Below are 20132 nucleotides of genomic sequence, written 5' to 3' on the forward strand. Positions count from 1 at the left end.
AGCACGTAATAAAATAATCAGTACCTTCTGTGGTTTCTGTCACTTGGCTTTGTTGAAATTGTTTGACCGATTGGCATTGTTCTGTCTGGGTTGGCACTTGTGTTGGTATGGATAGCAGCTGCTGTTCGAGAGGAACAGGGGTGTCCTTATCAGACACATCCAGCTGGAACTAATGTCAGAACACGACAAGTTCGAAATAGGAGAAAATTAGGATACATACAAATCAAGAAACAGACAAATAAATGATGTTCAGTCCACTTACTTGAGTTTGAACTGGCTGGATCTGGACATTAACTGTGGTAAGCTGTAGAGGTGCTGCTTTGTTGTGGCTCAGCATGGGTGGCTGTCCATTCTGGGCAAGGGCCTGCTGACTCCCAGTAGTAGAATGGAAGATGGTAGCTTGTTGGCAGGTAACAGGCACTTTGGGCAGCAGAGGGATAGGGCACTGCTGAGGCTGAGCTGGCAGGGCAGGCTGAATGGCTACAGCTTGCACTGTGTGAGGATGAATGGTGGCGGCCTCTAAGAGCTGTGCTTGACCCCTCTGCAGTATCTGAGGCTGCTGCTGTATCACAAACTGCTGCTTGTGCTGCTGGAGCAGCTGATGGGTCTAAATTTGGGTATATGCTAGAATAAAAACAAATGACAATCGTATATGGTTGATGTTTCAATATCAGAGAAACACATGATAAACCTGCTTTTGTTTATGGTTGATGTTTTAATTTTAGATTTTGGGTTCCTCAAAGATCATATGAGTGAACAACTCTTAAAATATGATCTTTTTTCTTAGTATGAAAAATATTTTAATAATCTAAATTAAAGTTTTATTTTTTTATTAGTATTTTGTGTATTTCATTTTTTCCAAGGATGTTCAAGGTTCTTCATGGAACCATTGATGCCAATAAAGAACCTCTATTTTTAAGTGCATGATGAATAACTACAAGTTCTGTATCAAATTGTCCATATAATTGGTATTTTTTAAACAAGTTTGAACCATTAAAGGGATAGTTTAGTTCATTAATTACTCACCCTCATGTCGTTCCAAACCCGTAAAACCAAATTAAGATATTTTTGATGGAATCTGAACATAATCTCAACGTAATCAGTGTTATGTTCAGTAGACAGTGCACACATGCTGAACATAAACAACGCTCATTACGTTGATTATGTTCTGGGGTACTCTCTAAAATGGCGGTAGACGGTAACTCAGGGAGAAGAATTGTTGAATAAATTATGATATTATTGTTTTCTTTGCACACAAAAAGTATTCTCTTGGCTTCATAAAATTATGGTTAAACCCCTGATGTCACATGGACTATTTTACCGATGTCCTTGCTACGTTTCTGAGCCTTGATTATGGTAATATCCTTGCTGTCTATGGAGGGTCAGAGAGCTCTCAGATTCCATCAAAAATATCTTCATTTGTGTTCCGAAGATAAAACAAAGGTCTTACGGGTTTGGAACGACATGAAGGTGAGTAATTAATGACAGAATTTTCATTTTTGGGTGAACTAACCCTTTAACTGGTGGTTGTTGTGCATAAGGATTTTCATTTTTGGGTGAACTAACCCTTTAACTGGTGGTTGTTGTGCATAAGGAAATCATGACTGAATATATATGCTTAATGTTAACATATATCACCTACGGCGTGAACTAACCCTTTAACTGGTGGTTGTTGTGCATAAGGAAATCAATTTGGAGACTGGATATGTATATACTGTATTTATTATGTTGTTATTTTATGTGTCCCAATATATAACTTATACAAAAGAGTCTCCAAATATACACCTATATACTGTATATGAAACTTTGACATCTTGTTAGAGGAACAACACTACTCAGTTGGGCTGATTAAATTCAAACAATGGAAGATTTGAGACAAACCATTTTACAGGCAATTAATGTGTATACATAATACATTCATAAGTAAAATAATGTCTCCGTATAAGATGTAAGACTATAGCACTACAGCCTAAATGTGATGCCTGTGAGATTCCCGGAGGACTTCTCATTGTTCTAGCAGGTTTATCTTGTTGACTTGAGGTTAATGGGTTCATTTGGCTGAGCTCAACTTTCTGATCTGGAATGTCAGCTGTAAGGTGTATAAAGCATAGCTGTACTCATCCACTCGTGAAGCACCATATGACCTGGATGAATCAGATAGCTCCAAGTAACCTTCAGTTAGACGTACTCTGACAGCCTGTGCTGTGGTAACTCAGAGGAATGTCAACCTAATTTGTGCAGGACCCTAAATGTGCAGTGAGTCATTTTAAAATGTTGAAACTTAAGTTTCCAGTCCTGAAGAGTGTAAACAATGTGGCACTTTTAATATTGCTCTTTTTGTTTGAGCAGCTAAACACAGGCATAGCCAATTGTAGAATTTGGGTGGCAGCACAATCTAAACAATGGAGGACAATTGTTTTGGACTGTTTGACACAATTTTGCACTGTTTCACTTGGTCTTAAACTTTCCGCACTCTGTATTAAAAGATTACATTTGTGTTACTAAGTACTGTTGAGACCGATAAGCGTAATTAAATTCTCATGCCATGCTTTGCCTCAAAGAAGAACAAATTGTGATAAGACAAGCGATCAAACGTAATGGTCTTGATATCAAAAACCTCCATACAAATAGAGAGTGTGTTCAAAGATAGTAGGAGTGTGTTTTGTATCATCTATGTGCTGTTCTGATAGTGCCGAAATGAACACAATATCAGATAGTGTGTCATATTCACACACTCCTCTAGCAGCAGGTTAAGTTCAAAGCATTCATAGAATAGCAACAACAGATGCAGGCCTTTCTTTGAGCACTGAAGACCACATTCTGGTTTAAGTTCCACCCATGTTGATAAATAATTAACTGTTGCCCTTTCTCAGCCTAGTTTAGTATGAAAACAAAAAGAAATGTCTGCAAGACTTCATGGCCTTTGAGGGATAAGTGCTAAAGAACAGCATTTCCCCAGCTTCAGTACTGAGCGCTACTTCAAACACAAGTAAAAACCAAAAGAATTTTGTCTGCAGTGGCATATACAGTTTTTTTTTTCATGTAAATATGCAACTAGCGTTTTTGATGTTTTTAAGTGACTCGCATTTTCACTTTTTCAAGATGCTGTGTGAAAGTGAATACAGTTTCAACTTTATAAAAACTTAAATTACAAATTTTGACAGCGTCGCGATTTTAAATGCAAGAATGTTTTCTGTGTGAACTTGAGTCATCTCATTTATCCAAAGCAGAGTCAAAGTTTCAAAGCAGATTCACAGTAATAAGAAAATAACAGTATTTATGTTGTTCAGTTATAAAATGAATACAATTGCAGCTGTAAAGTAGCTCTGAAAAGTTTCATTATTTAGCTCATTTTAGTTTAATAACAGTGTTTAATAGTTATGAACTCAATTCAGCTTTAAAGCAACTCTACAGAAGGCAAGTGTTAGTGTTATTCAGCTCAAGTCAGTTTAGTGTTGATTCATTTCAGTCTAATAAGAGTGTCAGTGTTGCAGAGTTCATCAATTATAAAACAAATCTGACTCAGCTATAAAGCATCTCTACAGAAGACAACTGTAATTATTCAGCTTAATTTAGTTTACTTGACATAGACCCTTTAGTTTACTTCACAGTGCCAAAGTGGCTTGATACGACACAATGTTATCATCAAAGACATCAGTCTAGAGCAGGGTTCCTGGTCAAAGAATCTGTGGGTCCACAATCTCATGCCTGATCAAAATGCTTCATGGAGACCCAACACTTCAATTCTGCAGTGGTCATTCCAAGAAATGTCTGGTTTTACTTAAAGGTTTCTCTCCAGTCGTGGTCCAAATACTTTTTGAGTTTCATGCTTCTGGCTAAATGCTTTTCATGTCTAATGAATACCTTATGAAGAAAACATGGGCAATGGGAGGGTGAGCCATTCAACACACCATTTACATTTACCAATTGGTTTCTCCATAGTCTTTCCCTCTCTAAATATAGGATTTCCACCAAGATTTCTCATAATAACAGGTCTTCTTTTATAGGAACTACTAGAAGTTGGCTGATGTTTAAACAGAGCTGAATTCACTTATCATAATGCTATTTGTAGGTGCATGAAACTCATTTAAGCAACAGTAAAGCAAACCAAACCGTGTAAAGCGAAATATTCTAATGGCTGGTGTTGCCAGTAAGTACTGACCCTTCTCATGGCTCCAGTGGTTTCTCTGGCTTTGTCTGTAGTATTTCTGTGTGTATATTGGTGCTTGAACCCTCTCTGTTAAGCTTTCATCACAGGAAATGGTCAGGACCTTACCACATGCACAGAAACCCACACCCACAAATAACACATTAGCCCGCTTGTGGTTTCCATTTGTATCAGATTTAGAGTGGCTGTACTGAAGGGTTTGCTTGTTCTGAGTGTGGCTTGTTGCTATTAATATGTCTGTGACGGATGATGTGTTATGAGAGTAATGGACAAATGCAAAAACAAGAAGTGAAATCTCTTGATGCAAGGTTAAAAAAGTATCTTTCTTATGAGCCATTTACATAGGACATGTTTTTGGGTGCAAAAAAAGGATTACAATAAATCAGAACAGTGGTTTTCAAGATGCATTTTTTATAAGGTTAACCATGGTTTTAATTCGAGATGCTTAGATCCTATTAATTCTACAATGTATGTGTGTGTGTGTGTATATATATATGTGTGTGTGTAAGCATAATATGTATGGAAAAAAAAATTTCCTGTATGTTTTCCATTAAGTTTATGGATAACGCTGAAACACAACGCAATGCAATGCATGATTCAAATACAGGTACAAAACACACTGAAAAATCCATACGGAATATCCCTTCATATTACATTGGGTACATTGGGCTGTATTCTTATGGACTTTTCTTAGAATGTATAAGATGTGTTTCATACATGCAGACCAGTAGAAAGAGTTGGACGTTTTTATACAATGAAAATCAAGATGAGGTTTGGTCAGCCTCTAAAAGTCTATAGTTAAAACATATTAAAATGACATTAATAAAATAATATACTATTTAATCTAAATAAATTATAATCCAAGCATAAACTAAAATCAATTTTTAGACATCTAATTTAGACAGAATTTAGACATCTAATACATGATATAACCTGATATAGATTATTTTGTTTTAAAGGATTAAATTTAAGGAAGTTAGATGACAGCAAACAATTGTCATCTAAATGTAAAATAAAAAATCTCTAATATCAGTAACTGATATGACACCAATATGTTGTGCGTCCATGGGTATAATGACTCACTAATTGCTTATATTAAATACTGTTTATATCACTTTTTGAATGTCAGTAATTTATGGGTCAGTTTACGAGCATCTCACTTTATTAGTACGTGGGGGAAATTGTGTTGTTGCACCAAAAAGGTTGTGCATCTGTCTCTGTGATAAAAGATATCCTTTCAGCTTGACTTTGGGGGGCGCAAACAAATAGAGAATCCCACCAGCCACAAATACACACATACACACCCAGTGTGCTCCCACAGCAACCTGACACCCCATTTAATGCTCAAGGCCAGATGTCCCTCGCACTTGAGCTTTTCTTGTTGCTTTCACTCCTCCATTAGTAAGACAACTGAGACGCTACACTTTCACTGGATCTGCATGTAAAGACAGCATCCGGACTGTGAAGGTTTACCTGTGCTGATGAGAGGATGGCCCGCCACTGAGGTCACATTGGGACACATGTTAAGCTCCGTTGTTGTGAGGTCACTGGTTTTGTAGTTTTTTCCCACAGTCTCTGAGGGCATTTCTGCAGGACTGCTCTTTGCAGCAGCTCCCTGAGAGTTCAGCTCCGTTCCAGCACTCCTGAGTCGGGCCACTTGTTGGCTAGTCACAGAGAGCTCTGCTGATGCCCCGGGCCACTGTTTCAAACTCAGGCTCTGTAATTGAGACTGAGAGAGGGAGGAAGTCAGCGCCCCCTGCTGGCCTCGAAGAGCCAAGTTTTGCACCTGAGCGGAGAAAAACACGAAGTGACTTTGGTGGAGCATTCAAAAAACAGCACATATTGGTATAGATGTAAGTCAGGCTGGTGTATGTTAGTGTTACCTGTCCGCTGGTGGGCGGCGTGTTTATTGACAGCGCAGAGGTCTCCGGCTGAACTGCGGTGACTGAGGCAGTTGGGGTGAAGATAAGCTGAGGAGACAAAGGAACAGCTCGTCCTAGGCTCCTTGCTACTTGCACAAGATTGGTTTGCTGTGCCTGGAAATCACACGGGAAATGGCTGCTTCATCCGAATGTATGAGTCACATTTATATAACAAAACCAGGCTATCAGATTTGACATCAGAGAGAGCACTTGAGCCATTTCAGCCGTTAAAGTGTTGAAAGGACTGCATTTTAAATTCTGGCAGATCTCAAACAGCTCATTTAATCTGTTCCTAGCCAGAAACCATATTTGAGAAAATAGAGTTGATGTGCCAGTGAAAACATTTTTGTCAGCATCCTTATTGAAGAGCTGCAGCTGTGCCACGTTTACTATCCAAGGCCAAATGAAAAAGATGTTGTAAGATGGCAAGTATGAATACGACACAGACAATCCAGGAAAAGATGTATAAGCAGGCCACTGTAAAATGAAGTCAGATGCCAATTATTTTTTCCATTTGCAAGAAAATTACTATTTATTCATGAGGAAATCTTGGAGAAGACTGTCTAGTAGCAGTGCGTTTGACTTGGCATAACCCATTAATTTTTTTTCCATTTTTAAGTGTGTATTTTGGAAGTGGGTTTTAGTTGGAATTAACAATGCTGTAGTATTAATAGTTATTTGGTGACTTCATCGTCCAGGAAATGGCATTGTATTGGTGGAATAAATAAATAAAATGGTTAATCTCTGGTCATTATAATAAGAATGTATCTTATTTTAAAATTTTTAATCCAAATATTTTCAACAAAACCAGTTTTAATTCATTTAGAAATAGTGTCAATAATAATATGTAGTAGTAGTAGTAATAATTAACATTATTAATAGTAGTAATAATTACACATTTTTATAGTTTTATAGATATTTGTCATTTAACATCCTTTTTCAATATTCCTGTCACTAGTTTCTTAATGACACCATCTTTATTGATATTTGTCATTTTTAATAGTTAAAATAATAAATTAAATTAAAATAAAATGGGTTATGCTTTATCTGTGGTAGAATTATGTAAAAACAGTGGTATGTCTTTATTTAGACTGCACATATCTATATGTGGTTGGGCGTGTGTAAGAGGATTTACCATCTGAGCTCGTAAATACATCTGTGCTTGGCTGGCAGTGAGTGCGGGTGTGGAGGAGTTTCCCAGCAGCACGGCCTGCTGGGCAATGCAGACTGGAACAGATCTCCCACTCTGGGCTCGACTGATCAAATGAGCTGCCGTTGGGGATGTGGCAAGGTTTATCTGTTTCAACAACATATGCTTTTATCTTCTGAAAGCTGTGCAGTCAAAATAATAAATCACAATCTCAACCAAAACATAAATTATCACAATCTGCCAAACATTAAGGAACCTGCCAGGTAAAAAAAAATGGTTGACTGTAAGTAATACCCACTACCATTTTTTTCTGTAGCACTGGAGACTTGTTGAGAGAGACATCAATGTCAGGTTTAATAATACTTACAGTGGTTTGAGAGGCCACAGTCTGCTGGGATGTAGTGCCATTCTGACTACAGCTTTGTCTTCCTGCCACTATACTAGCCTATGGGGAATGAATGAATGCCAGAGAGAAAGAGAGAGATGGTAAAAGAAGGAAAGACATAGAGACAGGTCACAACTCAAACCCAGCACTCATTAATCAGTAACAACAGCACAGAGCAAGAGAGAAGGAAAGAGAGAAAGAAACAGATCCCTCATTCCCACAGCACAGTGTGAACAGCCTGCCACTCAACACTACAACCACACAATACATTCAACTCTGCTTTACTCCATGTTTAAGATCTATATAAATTTTTAGTTGATTGTTTTTAGTTGATTGTTTTTTTACCAAAAATACTATTTACATTTTTCCACTTTATATGTTTAATTCAACGTTTTACTTGCCATTTCTTTGTTATTATTTGTGAAATTTACTAGCAATTTCTGAATCAAAACTGTCTTGCCACCAAATTTTTTAGTGTAGGTATTAAGCCATTTTTAATATTGAGCAGTACATTTTCACATGTCCGTCAAATATTGAATCATCTTTTTTTTACATATAAGATGAATTGAATATAGAAGTGATTTTTAAATAATTTCACTAGTTTTGATTTGAGTGAATATTGCCATTTTAACCATATGCATTTCTAACTAACTAACAAGAATAACTGGCAATTTATTGGGAAATATAAAAGATCTTCTTTTTTTTTTTTCATTTCTCTAATCAAAATGTTTTAACCAAAACACGCTTTCTTTGAAATATTGTTCAGATTGGTAATTTTTGTTCCCAATCTCACTTTCCATCCTTATGCAATATTCCTTTTACAAGTCCCTTAATGACATCATCATCATCCAAGAACTCACATGATTTTGGTGTGAAAATAACAGCACAATCCTCAATACTGACATTGGATTTGATGAATTCTGCTATGTTTTGTTGTAATAATTGGCTTGTGTCTTCTTAAACATTTAATTAAACATGTGTATGCTATTTTTAAATTTTAAAAAGCTGGTTAAAAATATAAAAATTATTCAATGACTCAATCACATGCTTAGCACTAGCTTAGCTGACTTTAGCACTTTATTTCTACCTATTATTGACCCTGTACATGAGTTAGTGACTGCACAATTCATAAAGAGCCCCGAGTGATTTTCATTAGACCTTATGTGACCTTATGCTTTTATCATCACACAGTATTGTATTTTAATCACTACCTCACTATCTTCACATACAGTAAAGCACTACCTGAATAAGAGCATGATTGTGCATGTTGAGTAATCACTGAACAAACTGTTTCTTTCATCTTTCTGAATGAAACACCTTAAGGAGAGACAAACAAGAAAAATCTTGTCTGAGCTGATCAAATATTAAAACAAGAATTAGTTTGTTAGATCAGAGAATATTTTAGAGTAAAAGAAACACCAGCATGCGTTACACATCGCCAATAAGCTTGGGCAAGCATTTAATGGATGCATATGTTGCTGTACAGTGGAGTCCAAAAGTCTGATTCAAAATCTAATTTAAATCTGAAAATACGAAGATTTAGGAGTTTGAAAAATATATGAAAAAGAAATGTTATGGCATACATTTATTAAGTAACATTTAAGATACAGGCCTATTTCTAAATTATTAATCAAATTTGTGACATGAATTTATTTTAAGATACAGGCCTATTTCTAAATTATTAATCAAATTTGTGACATGAATTTATTGTGCAGATGGTCAGATCAGATCAAAGAGCATCATACTAAGCAAACTATTTTCAATGGCTTCTGGATCCCATGGTATATATGTCTATGAGGTGTGTGCCCACCTGCTGCACTGCAGCCAGGCTCAGGTGCTGTTGCTGTAGTGCTGCGGTCTGTAGCATGAGGTGTTGTTGTTGAGCTGCATACATCTGCTGTAGATAGTGAGCTGCCGCTGTGCTGGGCTGCCTGTTCAAGGCCTGCTGGATGACCTGAGTAAGATGAGATGAACATGTGAATATTGTTCTGCCCCTGGGGATATATTATTCACGGTGTGTTTCATACCACAGAAGTGTAAAGAAAAACATTTTGTGTTGTATAATGTGTAAGCAGCACATAATTTCTCTGTGATTTCTTTGTGAACACGGAGGGTCGCTGGGTGCACTGATATGGCATGTGGGGTCACTACCATCCATCACAGCAGCCTGACAGCAGGACTACATTCCCTTCACAGCTAAAGTATCCCACCTTACATGATCTGTACACACTGTCCTCAGGGCAATCACTGGACTGTGTCAACCTCTGGATATCTTTTTGTGTGTGTGTGAGTGTGTGTTATGAAAACGAAAACCACTGCTTTTATTTTTTTCTCTCTCTCTGTTTGAGCTATCACTTGAATTAGTTAGTCATTTGGATAAAGTGTTTAATAAACGAATAATCGAAACTTAGTAATAGGTAATTGTTTTTGCTCGGCAACAAATAATTTTTTTAAATCAGTAGTTTGTCTTGTTTTCCACTTGTATATATGTGTTCATATCTCATCCTTAATTTATATTATTTTAATATTTACTATTTTAATAATTATTATGGTAACATTTTACATCTATAATCAAAAGTTGTATCTTTTACCATTAGTTAATGCACTGTGAACCAACATGAACTATTTTTGCATTAACTAACATTAATAAAAATTAAGAAATACTGTAAAAATATTGCAAAGTTAGTTCATATTAGCTAATGCATTTACTAATGTTAAAAAGGGAAAATTTATTGCTACCAACATGTTACCATAATAATTTTAAAATAGTAATATTTTAAACAAATGTAAAATATAAAATAAAATATAAAATAAAAATATCAATATTACATAATATATAACTATTTTTATTTCTGCAATGTATTTAAAGGGGTTAGCTTAATTTGACTGAGGAAATAAGAAAATAAACACTAAAATACATAATAAAAATGATTGTTCCTTAAGTCAGATAAGGATAGATATCCTTAAAACAAATCTACAAAAGAAAATAGTCAACTCAAAAAATTCACATTCTTTTTAAGAAGCAAGATTATGTGTCTCACAGTCTCTTATATAATATCAACATTTAACAATGTATATACTGCCAAAAGAAAACCGATTGTACCCTGTGAACATCCAAATGTTGAGCTCTCTTGAAAAATCCAGCTGGATCCTTACTGACCATGTGCTCAGTGTTACCCTATACTACCATTCAAATTCAGAGATCCTGTTCTGTGCAGCCAATCACTGCTGGACAGCTGTTGATCCACTCTATATCATTGAGGAGTTCTGGACTAACATTTAGGATAGTTAAGGATTTATTATATGGCAATAAAATTTATATTTATTAAAAAAAAGAATGTGTTACTAAATAAAACACACCTTATTACAGATGACTAAAAAAGAACACCACATTAATGATGAATGAGACTCTCATGTTGATGAATTTTAGCAGTACTTGCTGCACATGACGTGTAGATGGCGCCAGAGGATAATGTAATTTTAGGGGCACAGTGAAGGACTGACTGTGACTGAGGTTTATTTCTACCTGAACAGTCTGTCTGTCTGTGATTCCTCCATATACTGATATCTGAGGCACAGGCTGCTGTCTGCTGGAGGAGTTTGTTGTAGTGTTGTTGCCGGTGGAGGCTGAGGTGGTGTTTGGGATGGTGACATAGGCACTAGAGGCCACGCTTCCCTGCTCCTTCTCCTTCTCCATGGGGGGCCTCCGCCTGCCTGTGCCCGATCCACGGTTACTGTCAATCCTTCACACTCCCCTCCAGCTGAGGAAGACAGAACAACAACATGTCCATCATTGGAAGCCTTTTTTTTACACTACTGACAGTGAGTAGTACATGTCATTGTGAAAAGGTTAGGAACTTGACAGCTCTTATATTTTAGGGTTGTAAAACTTACACATAGGCCTGCTGTACACAGATTACTCTCTTGCAGGATGGAGTTTCACTGTGGTCTCTGTTCAGTAATTCTTATTCAATAGCTTGTGTGATCATAATTTGCGGGTGGGAAGAGGTGGGACATGTCCCCTCCCCACCAAATCAATTTTGTTGCTGCTGCTCATAAAAGCACTTGAATATTGTATATGGATTTACAATAGTTTATAATTTTATCATGAATATTTAAAGCATTTGTTCTAATAAGAAGTACACCATATTGTCACCACCATTTTTAAGATGAAATTACGCCAATGGGTGTGACTCTCAAACTGTCCCGTTCATACAACTTGTATTCCAGCAACTACTGAACGAACTGGTGTGACTCCTATTTTTGATTCTCACGAAAGAATAGAATCTGTAACCATAACAATGTGCTTAAGCCCCGTTCACACGATAACTATTAAAATAACTATAAAGATAACGATATTAGCATCCACACCAGCAAACGATATCGTCTGTTTATTCTACTCGTTTGCCGCTTTAAATTCTCGAGCTTGTTACAGCAGGATGGATTCTGATTGGCTGTCGAAGCCGGTTTCAGTTTTTACCCAGGTAAGTTTGAGTTTACAGTAGTTTGAGCAATCCCTGAGTTTTCGGGCTCAAGAAGATGGGTTGGTTTTTTGAGGGGGTTTCGTCACCATGGTAACTTACCCTGCTCTGGAGCAGGTTTTATTCTGGGTTAGAGATTGCAATCTCAAACTGGACCAATCAGCTGTGAGCAAAGTGACATATATCTGATGCAGTGAAGCCACTCCCCTGTGTCTCTAGCTCCAAATTAAAGCAGATAGAATTTCAGAGACAAAATTGCCAGACTTTTGTGAAAACTTTTTTATTATATTAATATTATATTATATTAATTCTAACTGTTTATAATTCATATAATATATTCAAATAATTATTATATGAAGTGGCAATTAATTTTAAGGTTTGCAATTAAATTAAACATAGATACATATAGATAAGATTTAATATATCCAACTTTTAAAATGACTAAACTTATGTTTTCCTCTTGAGCTCTGCTTGAAACTATAAATAATTATATTCAGTTGATTACTTTGCATAGTCATATATTTTCTTTCTGCTGCCTTCTCAAACGTTTGCTGCAGTAAAAGTGTTTATTCCTGCTTGTAAATGCATTTACATTTATTTTTAATAATGACATCTCTTAATCTTCAGCAGAAAAGTGAATTGTCACACTTTCAGGTGTAAGCGCTACAGAGTTAATCACAAACTCAGTCAAATGCTGAGTTGACAGAGAATGTTTATATCAAGCTTTGTGAGCCCATAGATCCTGATCTACATCAGGTTTGATTTGTTTTGTTTTGTCAACTCTAAACCTACTTTGAAACTCTGAGTTTGTTCATCTTGCTTCGTGCTACAGGCCACAGTCATTAACTGTAAAAAAAGATGGATGACGCGTCTCTTATTCCTTCCACTATAGAAAAGTGAAGCCAAAGCCAGGCCACAGTCATTAACTGTAAAAAAAGATGGATGACGCGTCTCTTATTCCTTCCACTATAGAAAGATTCATTTGGAGCCAGAGTCTTCGCATTAGTGTCGTGAGGTGGAGCTGCGGTATCAAACTCCGCCCAAACCCCCCGCAGACCCGATCAACCATAATGACATGCCCCGTTTTTATAGAACTATAGAACTTATTATTATCAGTGATGCAGCAGGACACGACAAATCCCCGACAGTAAACTGCATCGTCCTATATATGAGGTACTGACACAGAGTTCAAATGTCCTGTCGCGTCCGGTGTAGACACGGTTCACTGTTTGGGAAGGTGCACGCACAGTCAGCGGAGGCTTGCAAAGCGGAGCCAGGCGAAAGTATAAATCCCACTTTAGCAGGCACATTAACTTTAGGTTACTCACGTAACCCCGGTTCTCTGATAACATGAGTGGTGGCGGGCGATTCTCGTGGTGAGGTAGATTAAGGTTGTTTGATAGAGAGTTAATTTTTTAAAGATGTTGTGAGTTTGGGATTTATGATGTGCGTGTAAATAATTAAAACAACAATTATGATATTATCGCAGACAGGGGCGTCAGTTTGTGTTGTAAGGTGATGGTGAAAAGGTTTATAAATTGTAAAGAAACCCGGTAACTTAGCTAGCTAAACATTTAACCCTTTCACACGTAGTTTAAAATATTCTGGCTGACTCCCCAGCGTGAGTTTTTTCAAGGCAAACGTTATTTAGAATGTGTCACTTTATGGTTTCCATGGTGACGCGTCATTGCTTGTCACATGACACACTGCAGCAACAATAGAGCTGAATGAATGATGATCTGCTTTTATGTCATTTTTCCTTTTTTATTAAAAATATTCACATATTTGTTAGATATGGCATGAAATAACTGATATTCCGATTGTCACATATATGCAAGTTGAAGTGTTTTGCTGTTTAAACATCTTTATAACGATCGCGTTAGTTGAGCTGTATGCGCGATTTGTGCCGCAGACGCAGTTCAGAGAATCGTGTCTGTTGGCTTTACAACACTTCTCCCGAAATACTCAGCGCCAGCCAACGCGCGAAAGCACATTTGAATTCAGCAGTTTGATCACGTCATGCACTGACCGTTCTAATCACACCGGTGTGATCGACTGTAGTAGCCTAATTTACAGCAACCCAAACTCACAATGTCCAAGAGGAAGAAGGGAGGAGACATTAGAAACTACTTTAGCAAACAGCGCTGTACTGTAAGTGATGATCTTATTATGGAGGCCTACTGTAAAATCCAGCAATAAGAAATATGTTTGCAAAACTAGCTATTCTAGCTGGCTAGCTAGTTAATCAGTCCATCTAATCAACGTTACATTATGATTTAACAGTAGGCCTGCTGATTACCTCTATTATCTAATGAACAATAACAGTTTTCCTAAACACGTTGTAGACTGTTGCTTAGCTGTAGTTGATAGTCAGGGGCGCCCCAAAGGGGTGGCCAGGGGTGCGCGCATACATTACGTGATGGTCTAGAGTCTAGTTCGCATACGCATTTTCAGTGCGTTCTTTCACTGGAAATTTAGAATTATATCATTTTTCAAGATATATGGGGCAGACAATTTATAGATCTATATAATTTCATATAGTAACTATCACACGAAGAGTGACGTTTTTCTCCAAAAGTCAGCATAACCACAAATTGTGATATTGATTTTATACAACAGTTAATTAAACAATAAGTTAATATTGTACGTAATGTTTTACGTTTTGACAACATACTCCCTTTTTTTTTGCTCTATTTCTAAAAACAAAAATCATTCCAAACACAGCCACTGTTTTGCGTATCTGAGCAACACGACAGTGTTTCGTTCCTGAATGAATCAAGCGTTTAAATGATTCGGTTCAATTGCAATGACTCACTTATTAACAGTGACTCTCTGCCACCTACTGGCGGTTTTAATTTCACATTTAAGGTAACTTTTCATTTTTTAAATAATTTCAAACATTAGTTTTAATGTTTTATGTTTAAAATATCAAAACATTATTTATTCATTTGTAACTGCAGGTTAAAGTATTCCATGTCCCACAGAGCTGCATTAAACAGTGTGTAAAAACACCTAAATGGCACTTCAGATGCAGCTTCTGTTTTCTCAGCATTGCAAAGAACAATTTTGTTGATACTGATTGCATTTGCTTAGTAAAATCCCAAATGCAAGTATTTGACCTATAATGTTGGGAGCTGGTGCACACTTTTAGAAAAAATGGCGTAAAGGTAAAAATATCAGGAGTCAGCTGTCAGCACAATTAGAAATAAGATATCAGCACAATGACACACTCAGCAAAATATTGTCTATTTATCGTTATCGATAAAATCCCAGAAATCGCAGAGATATAATTTTTTTGTCAATATTGAAACCCTTAATTTTTTTTGTGTGTGTGTGCCACCCCAAGATTTACTGTGGCCTCATCTGGCCACCCCTATTAAAATTTTCTAGGGGAGCCACTGTTGATAGTGTAGCCTACTGTAAGGATTAGGTCTCGGAGTTAACATTTTTTGGCCATGTTCACTGCCAATTACACCTACAAAACCTGCTCAGAAGTGACTTCTGCGTTTTTGTTGCTCGTTGCTCCTGCCTCATCTGCTGAAGCAGAGAGAAGCTTCAGTGCCTTGAGACGCCTGAAGACCTGGCTGCGCTCTTCAATGTCACAAACCCGACTCAACAGTGTGGCTGTTTGTCATGTTCACAGAGAGAGAATGTATAACTTGGACCAAGAAGAAACTGTGTCAAGAATTAGTTCAAGTTACTGATCGGCGCATGCATGTTTTTGGGTCATTTCAGAATCAGTAATAGTTTATTTTGTTTAAGTTACTTTTTTTGGACAATGTACATTGTTTCTTTCTGAATCGAAACTGCATTGCATGTTTTATTTTGTGCAAATAAACCTTTAACATTTCTTGGTTCGCTTGATTTTTTAGAACATTTTAACCAAATGCTTTCAAAAAGTGGTGGGGACAAAATCAGCCATTTCAAAAAGTGGTGGGGACATGTCCCCAGCGTCCCCAGTGTAAATGACACCTATGACACAAGTGGTGGGGACAAAATCAGCCATTTCAAAAAGTGGTGGGGACATGTCCCCAGCGTCCCCAGTGTCACCTGACCAGCCAGGCGTTTGCGATAACGGGAATTTGAAATTACTTTTTAAAATATGGATGGGTGACATGAATGGAGATGGCTCCAGATCAGCGATGTATTATTTGGTTTCCCAACAAGGTTCATTGCCCAACACAAAATCAATTTGGTGAATGTATAAACTGTATTTTCCTGCGCTCAAACCTGCCAATCTAAAGGAAACGCTGTGTATGGCGTTTGAGGAAATTTGTAAAAAACCACAGACTTATTGTTTTATTTATACTATTTGCAACTGTTATTACACTTGTATACAAAACAAGTGTGTGTAGAGTGCGTGACACGTGCACTACCGACCGCCGCGGTTGTCACGGCGACTGTCACATGTTGTCACGGCGACTGTCACATCAGCGTGATAACAACTACCTTAATTGACCAAAACCATCTTTCTGAAAATTGTAATGGAAGTTTAATTAATTTTTTTATTTTGACTCAAGGCCCATTCATTTACATAGAGAGGTTGGGGTTTATGATTTGTACTGCAGCCAGCCACCAGGGGGCAATCAAAGAGCCATCAGCTTCACTTTTCAGGATGTGTGATGCACACATGGCCACAGTTCACATCAAGAATGATAATGCTCCAGTTACTCACATAAGCTTGGTTCCTTGAGATTGAGAATGAGCATTGCGTCATTATTGACAACTGTATGGGGAAACTCCTGTTTACTCTGTTACTGAAGCCTGATTTGTTGACTATTGAAATTGGGTTGGTTTGTTGGGGTTGAGAAAGAATCAACGACTGAAGTGACAGCCATCGATTTGCGTGCAACTATAGCATGGCCAGTGGAATGGCCCCTCACACCTATAGGGCATTGCAAGCCAGCTGAGGCATAAGCCAGGGGTATAGCATCTACCATCCAGTGAGATTTGTGAATAGCAGCCCTTTAGAGTAGCCTCCAAAGCACACAAAAAGCTGCTCCATTTGTCTAAAAGACTCAGCGCTCAATGTAAACTCGTACAACAAGTTGGGACCCTGTTCGCAAAAGCGAATTGACCTGGACTCTAAACAGAGTTGACGGAGCTACACTCGGAAAGTGACATTTGCAACAACGAGCTTGAAATAAATTTGCCCTTTTTTTCCACAGGGGATTGAATCATCCACTGGTGGTGGCTCGTTTCAATGGCGGGAGCATAGAACAGGCTGAGCTTCTTTGGCTTCTTCGGCTTTGTCGCAGAGTCAGCGAAGAGATGGTCTCGTCGCTGAAGGAGAAGATTCTGATGAAATGGCGCTCTGTGCCCACTTATATAGCAGTCAGCTCCGCCCCCTCTGGCGGGCTCAAGCACCACTGGTTTGTGCAGCTACAACAGGAGTTTCCCCATAAAATCAATGACGACGCAACAGGAGTTACCTTTCGGTAGGGAACTAGCGTCACCAACTCAGGATAATGTTTTGTTTATCCTGTGCAGCTTTAAATGCTCAGCACTTTCATTTTCTTATCTTTCATTAGCTGAAAACAAAGTTTTGAAAGTGATTCGTTCCAGTAATATTGCTGGTCTGTGTCATTATTATTACAGTATGTTTGTGTTGTGGACTTCCTTATTCTCACAGAATTTTAATTATTAAAAACTTTATATTTTTAATATCATTATAGTTTTCTTACTTAGTGTGAACAGGCCTTAAAACTAAAATGTATTCCGTTGCTGTGTGAAAGGGGTCTGTATGTGTTTGTATACACATATTTGCACATACATTCAAGTTTATGCTTTTGTTTTGCAAATGTAGGCCTAATTAATTTTTTTTCCATCACAAATTATACAATTAGCATAATAGTTTAATTACAGATTTTAAAGGAATGTGTGATATTAATATTCTGGTCATACTGAAAAAGGTGTTAATTATTTTCATCCTATGGCTGCTTACTATACAATTTTGTATAAATGTATTAAAAATAAAAGACTAAAAACTAAATTTAACTAATCAGGTGAACTGAGGCATGTTGTAATGTACAGTATGAAAGCTGGATATTCAGTATTATTCAATTAGTGGTTTTACAGATATCTTTAAGTAAGCGGACGGCAAAGTTCATATAAATTATTTCCATGTCCACACTACACGGGTATTTTTATAAACTGATTTTTTCCTTCTTTTATTGGTGTTTTTAAGTATATCTTTAAGTAAGCGGACAAACTAGAGCCCCAGAGACAGATTCTCTGTAAAGACCTTGTCTCAGATGACCACTGGGACAAGACCACAGGAAAATAGATGATTCTTCTGCACAATCTGACTTTGCTGCAGCCTGGAATTGAACTGCTGGTTTTGTCTGGTCAGAGGAGAACTGGCCCCCCAACTGAGCCTGGTTTCTCCCAAGGTTTTTTCTCCATTCTGTCACCGATGGAGTTTTGGTTCCTTGCCACTGTCTCCTCTGGCTTGCTTAGTTGGGGACACTTCATTTACAGCGATATTGTTGACTTGATTGCAAATTATTGCACAGATACGATTTAAACTGAACTGAGCTGCATGATGACATCACTGAATTCAATGATGAACTGCCTTTAACTGTCATTTTGCATTATTGACACATTGTTTTCCTAATTAATGTTCAGTTACTTTGATGTAATGTTTTTTTTGTTTAAAGTGCTATATAAATAAAGGTGACTTGACTTGTCTTCTTCCGTTTTTAAAAAAAAATAAAAATCTCCATCAAATAAGTGGAAGAACTCACGTGTTTCAGAGTATTTCTTATAGCAAGCTATAACGGTGAGTAGGCGGTTAAAATTCCCCTCTCTCCCTAACGTTACCTGCTGCGCTGTACTAATGCAGACATGTTCATTTGATTTGGTGCTTATGCTTCTTGTTTTTTTACTGTTTTTAGATGCAGACACTGAGGAGTCCTGCACAGATGCTGGTGTGCACTATGATTTTGGCGCTTCATGCTACCAGTAATTAGTTGCCTGACTACTTCCTTCTGCTCCGCTGCTGCGTCGAGCTGAAACAAGTGGAAGAGCTCACGTGTTTCAGAGTATTCTTATAGCAAGCTATAACGGTGAGCTGGTGGGTTTTCCTCTCTCTGTGTTATCGGCTGCGCTGCACTGATGCAGAAACGTTCATTTGATTTGGCGCTTACGCTTCTAACTCTTGTTCGTGTACTGTTTTTAGATGCAGACTCTGAGGAGTCTTGCAGCAGATATTTTGTTGTGCACCATGGTCTTGGTGCTTCATGCTATCGATTGTTGTTCTAAGTGTTATATAGTGTTTGTTTAGTATTTTATTATGCATTGAGCTGAAACATTAAGTGGCAAGCTGTTTTAACATTAATACTATAATGGCTCAGGTTGTAGACGTGAGCAGGACGGGTTTTCCTATCTCTCTCTCTCTACACTAATGCAGGCACGTGCGTTGAATTGGTGCTTACACTTCCAGCTCTTATTTCGTGTACTGCTTCTAAGCACAGACTCTAGGAGTCCTGCAGCGGATGTTTGTCATGCATTATGGTTTTTGGCACTTCATGCTACCTTTGAGCTGGAACACATCAGTGGGTGAGCTCACATCTAGAGTAAATTCCTATGGCAAGCTGTTTTTACAAAAAAACCTAATGCCATAGTGACTCGGGCTGCAGAGTGAGCAGGGTTTTTCTTGACTCTACATGCTTTGAGCTGGAAAAAATCAGTGGGCGAGCTCACATCTAGAGTAAATTCTTATGGCAAGCTGTTTTATACATAGTTGACATTTGCAGTGCACTTTGGTTTTTGGCACTTCATGCTACCAAAAACTAGTCTGTCAATATTATAATTATTCTTTCAGCTCCACTGCTGTTTTGAGCTGGAACAAATAGTGGACTCTGTGCTATGAGCTGGATTTGTGGAGTTTTGCAACAAACATTTGTCTTGCAACATGGTTTTTGCCACTTCAGGCTACCAACACTATTTGCATAACTGGCCTAATCATTATTCTTCTCATCCCAACTGAGTTGCACTGAGCTGCGCTACTTTGTGAACAAGTTCA

The 20132-nt window shown here is 37.5% G+C and overlaps 1 protein-coding gene and 1 long non-coding RNA gene across 2 annotated transcripts in view; one reads left to right on the top strand and one right to left on the bottom strand.

Moving 5' to 3' along the window:
• The window catches only part of LOC122141836, a 47277-nt gene that overhangs the window by 9252 nt on the left and 17893 nt on the right, over positions 1–20132 (top strand). The window lies entirely within an intron of this gene.
• The window catches only part of LOC109055098 (polyhomeotic-like protein 2), a 44181-nt gene that overhangs the window by 7684 nt on the left and 16365 nt on the right, over positions 1–20132 (bottom strand). The window contains 8 exon segments of the mRNA XM_042750086.1: positions 25–169; positions 263–624; positions 5642–5954; positions 6052–6204; positions 7226–7387; positions 7608–7685; positions 9436–9579; positions 11152–11386. Coding sequence (XP_042606020.1) covers positions 25–169; positions 263–624; positions 5642–5954; positions 6052–6204; positions 7226–7387; positions 7608–7685; positions 9436–9579; positions 11152–11322 — 1528 coding nt within the window. The 5' untranslated portion in view covers positions 11323–11386.

This window comes from Cyprinus carpio, chromosome B23 (genome assembly GCF_018340385.1).
Source record: "Cyprinus carpio isolate SPL01 chromosome B23, ASM1834038v1, whole genome shotgun sequence".
Taxonomy (NCBI): domain Eukaryota; kingdom Metazoa; phylum Chordata; class Actinopteri; order Cypriniformes; family Cyprinidae; genus Cyprinus; species Cyprinus carpio.